The 2,837-nt window shown below is 41.0% G+C and overlaps 1 protein-coding gene across 1 annotated transcript in view; it reads right to left on the reverse strand.

Moving 5' to 3' along the window:
- Window positions 1–2,837, reverse strand: part of Lars (leucyl-tRNA synthetase) — a 64,241-nt gene that overhangs the window by 58,131 nt on the left and 3,273 nt on the right. Inside the window, exon 2 of the mRNA XM_021150615.2 lies at window positions 1,401–1,525. Within this exon, the coding sequence (XP_021006274.1) occupies window positions 1,401–1,525 (125 nt within the window). The remainder of the gene's footprint in view (window positions 1–1,400; window positions 1,526–2,837) is intronic.

Raw genomic sequence — 2,837 nt, forward strand, 5'->3', positions numbered from 1 at the left:
TGTTAAGCATATTTCTGGATTCGAGACCAGCCTGGTCTACAGAGTTCTAGGACAACCCGGATTACCCAGAGAAACTCTCTCTGCTTGAAAATCCAAATATAAAAAATAAAATAAAATAAAGGAACTGGAAAGGTTAAGAGCATCCGCTCAGTTCCCAGCACTCACATGGCAGTTGTTCACAACGTCCCAAGCGATCTGACACCCTCTTCTAGCCTCTATATGCCCACCCACATGGCGCATGGACAGACATGCTGGCAAAATTCCCATAAACACCCAGAAAAAATAATCATAAATAAACATAAAAAATTCTTAAGGTTCAATGAGAATAATATAGTCTTGCCTAGCACACAGAAAATTCAGTTAGCCACCACCACTGTTATCTGAACACAAGTATTTTTCTTTTGTTTTGTTTTTTGAGACAGGATTTTCTCTATGTAGGTCTGGCTGTCCAGAATTGTTTTATAAACAAGGCTTGCCTGGAACTAAAGATGTGCCTGCCTCACAAGTGCTAGGATTAAAGGTGTATGCCACCATGCCTGACATGAATACATGGCAACATATCCAAATTGAGTATTTAACATAGATTTACTGTGGATTTGTTTGTTTGTTTGTTTGTTAGTTAGTATTTGGGGGGGGGGTTGGTTTTGTTTTCTTTTTTTGAGTTTCTCTGTGTAGCCCTGCTGTCCTGGAATTCACTCTGTAGACCAGGCTGGCCTCAAACTCAGAGATGTGCCTGTCTCTGCCTCCTGAGTGCTGGGTTTAATAGCATGCACCACCATGCCCAGCTTTTGCAGCATTCTTTGAGAGGACAATTACTTTGCAATATGTTTCCTCCAATCATCAGTCTACAATTTGTCTCAAAATTATCTTAGTATCAAAATAATATACTTTTTATGAAATAAGATCAACAAACACAGTTACCCTACAAAATTGTATTTGTATTGGAGGTAATTATCAGTAAGAATCTCTCAACAACAACAACAACAACAACAACCCTTTCCTTGTATCAGTCAGTAAATATAAAACTTCAGAACATTCTCCTTTGTCAAAATGTGAAAAATGCTAATTTTAAAAATCTGAATCGGCTGGTGTGATGGATCAGCAGGCTAAGTAAGGCTCAAAGTCAGTCCTCAGAACCCACACAGTAGAAGAGAACTGACTCCTGCAAGTTGTCCTCTGACCTCCACACATGTCATGACACACACACACTGATAAATGAGATTTTTGGGTGTTTTATTTTATTTTGTTTTACATTTTAATAAGAACAAACTCTAGGAATTCCATAGAGAGAGTTGCCTTGACTACTCATAGAACACGGCACCTTCAGCCCACTCAGACATTATCTCACTTTCTCACCTCCCTCTTCCTGGGGCAGTTAACCCGAGGCTCCTGGGACTCACCTGCTCTGCTTCTGCTTCTCCAGGGAAGAGGCATTGACTTCAAACACTTTCTCAGCTTCCCATTTCTGCTGGACTTCTTTCTCAATCTTCTTCAAGAAGTCTACTTTGGCTGTTCCTTTTCTTTCCTATGAAACACAAAAAGACAACAGAGCTTGCTTTAAATAGTAAGAGCCAGGGACGCTAGTACATGCCTGTAATCCCGGCACTTAGGACGAGGAAGTAAGAGGCCCAAATAGTCAAGTTCACTCTCGGCCACACAGCAAGCCTGAGGCCAGCCTGGGCTACATGAGACCCTGTGTGAAAAACTAAGAGGAAAAAAAGAAGTCAGGTTCACAAAGAACCAAGCTGCTCACTGACAGCTCAAATTCCCCACACCTACCTTCAAATGTAAAGGAACAAGATTCTAAAATGTAGTTACTGAGCCCAGAAGGGGTGGCGCACACCTTGAATCCGGGCACTCGGAAGGCAGAGGCAGATGGACCTGTGTGAATTCAAGGCCAGCCTGGTCTACAGTGAGGTCCAGGACTGCTACAAAGGGAAACCCTGTCTTTAAACACCAAAATGATCATCTACCTAGACTCACAACAACGAACTAGAAGAAAAGGTCAGACTAATAGCACTATGAAGTAGTTAAATTTGAGGAAATAGATGTTTCACCTGATCACAATGTATGCATACACTGAAACGTTATATGGTACCTCGACATATATAGTTTCTAGGAATCAAATAAACAAAACAAACAAACAAACAAAAAAACCTGTTTTCATTGAAGAAAAGAAAACAAACAAACAAAAGATAGGCAAGAGTTCTGGTAGCATTCAAGTTGTGCTCAGCATCTCCACTTTTTACCTAATCTGTGCCCAACCCTTAGAACGTATCATATTGCAAAACCCCATTGGGTTGAATCACTAGGCCTCTACCTGATGACTTAACTCACATCATGTAACGGGGCTGACCGAAAAGATGCTCACTGCCTGTTTGTTGAGTATATAACTAGATGAAGAGAGTTCTGCTCATACAGAAAATCAGTTATTACCTATCTACTTCAAATCAATGGGTAAAAAATTATAAATCCCTTTTTAAATGTAAATACAAGCTGGATATAGTGGGGCATGCCTATAATCCCAGCACTCACCATGAGGCTGAGAGAGGATGATGACCTTGAGTTTCAGGCTAGTCTTAGCTACATGTATTCCAGGACAGGGTTACAAAGAGAGGCATTGTCCCAGGTAGACAGATAGACACAAAGACAGAGGAAATTAGGCACTGCAATGTAATGCTGTCACCATACTGCTGGTATTTAATAGACTACACGAATACTTAGAAAAGTGAAGGTGAGAGTACTGAATCCTAACCACTAGACCACCAGGGAAGAGATAGACGAAAGCATGGACTATCCAGAGACTATCCCACCCGTGGATCCATCCCATAATCAGC

Source organism: Mus caroli, chromosome 18 (assembly GCF_900094665.2).
Source record: "Mus caroli chromosome 18, CAROLI_EIJ_v1.1, whole genome shotgun sequence".
Lineage (NCBI taxonomy): Eukaryota > Metazoa > Chordata > Mammalia > Rodentia > Muridae > Mus > Mus caroli.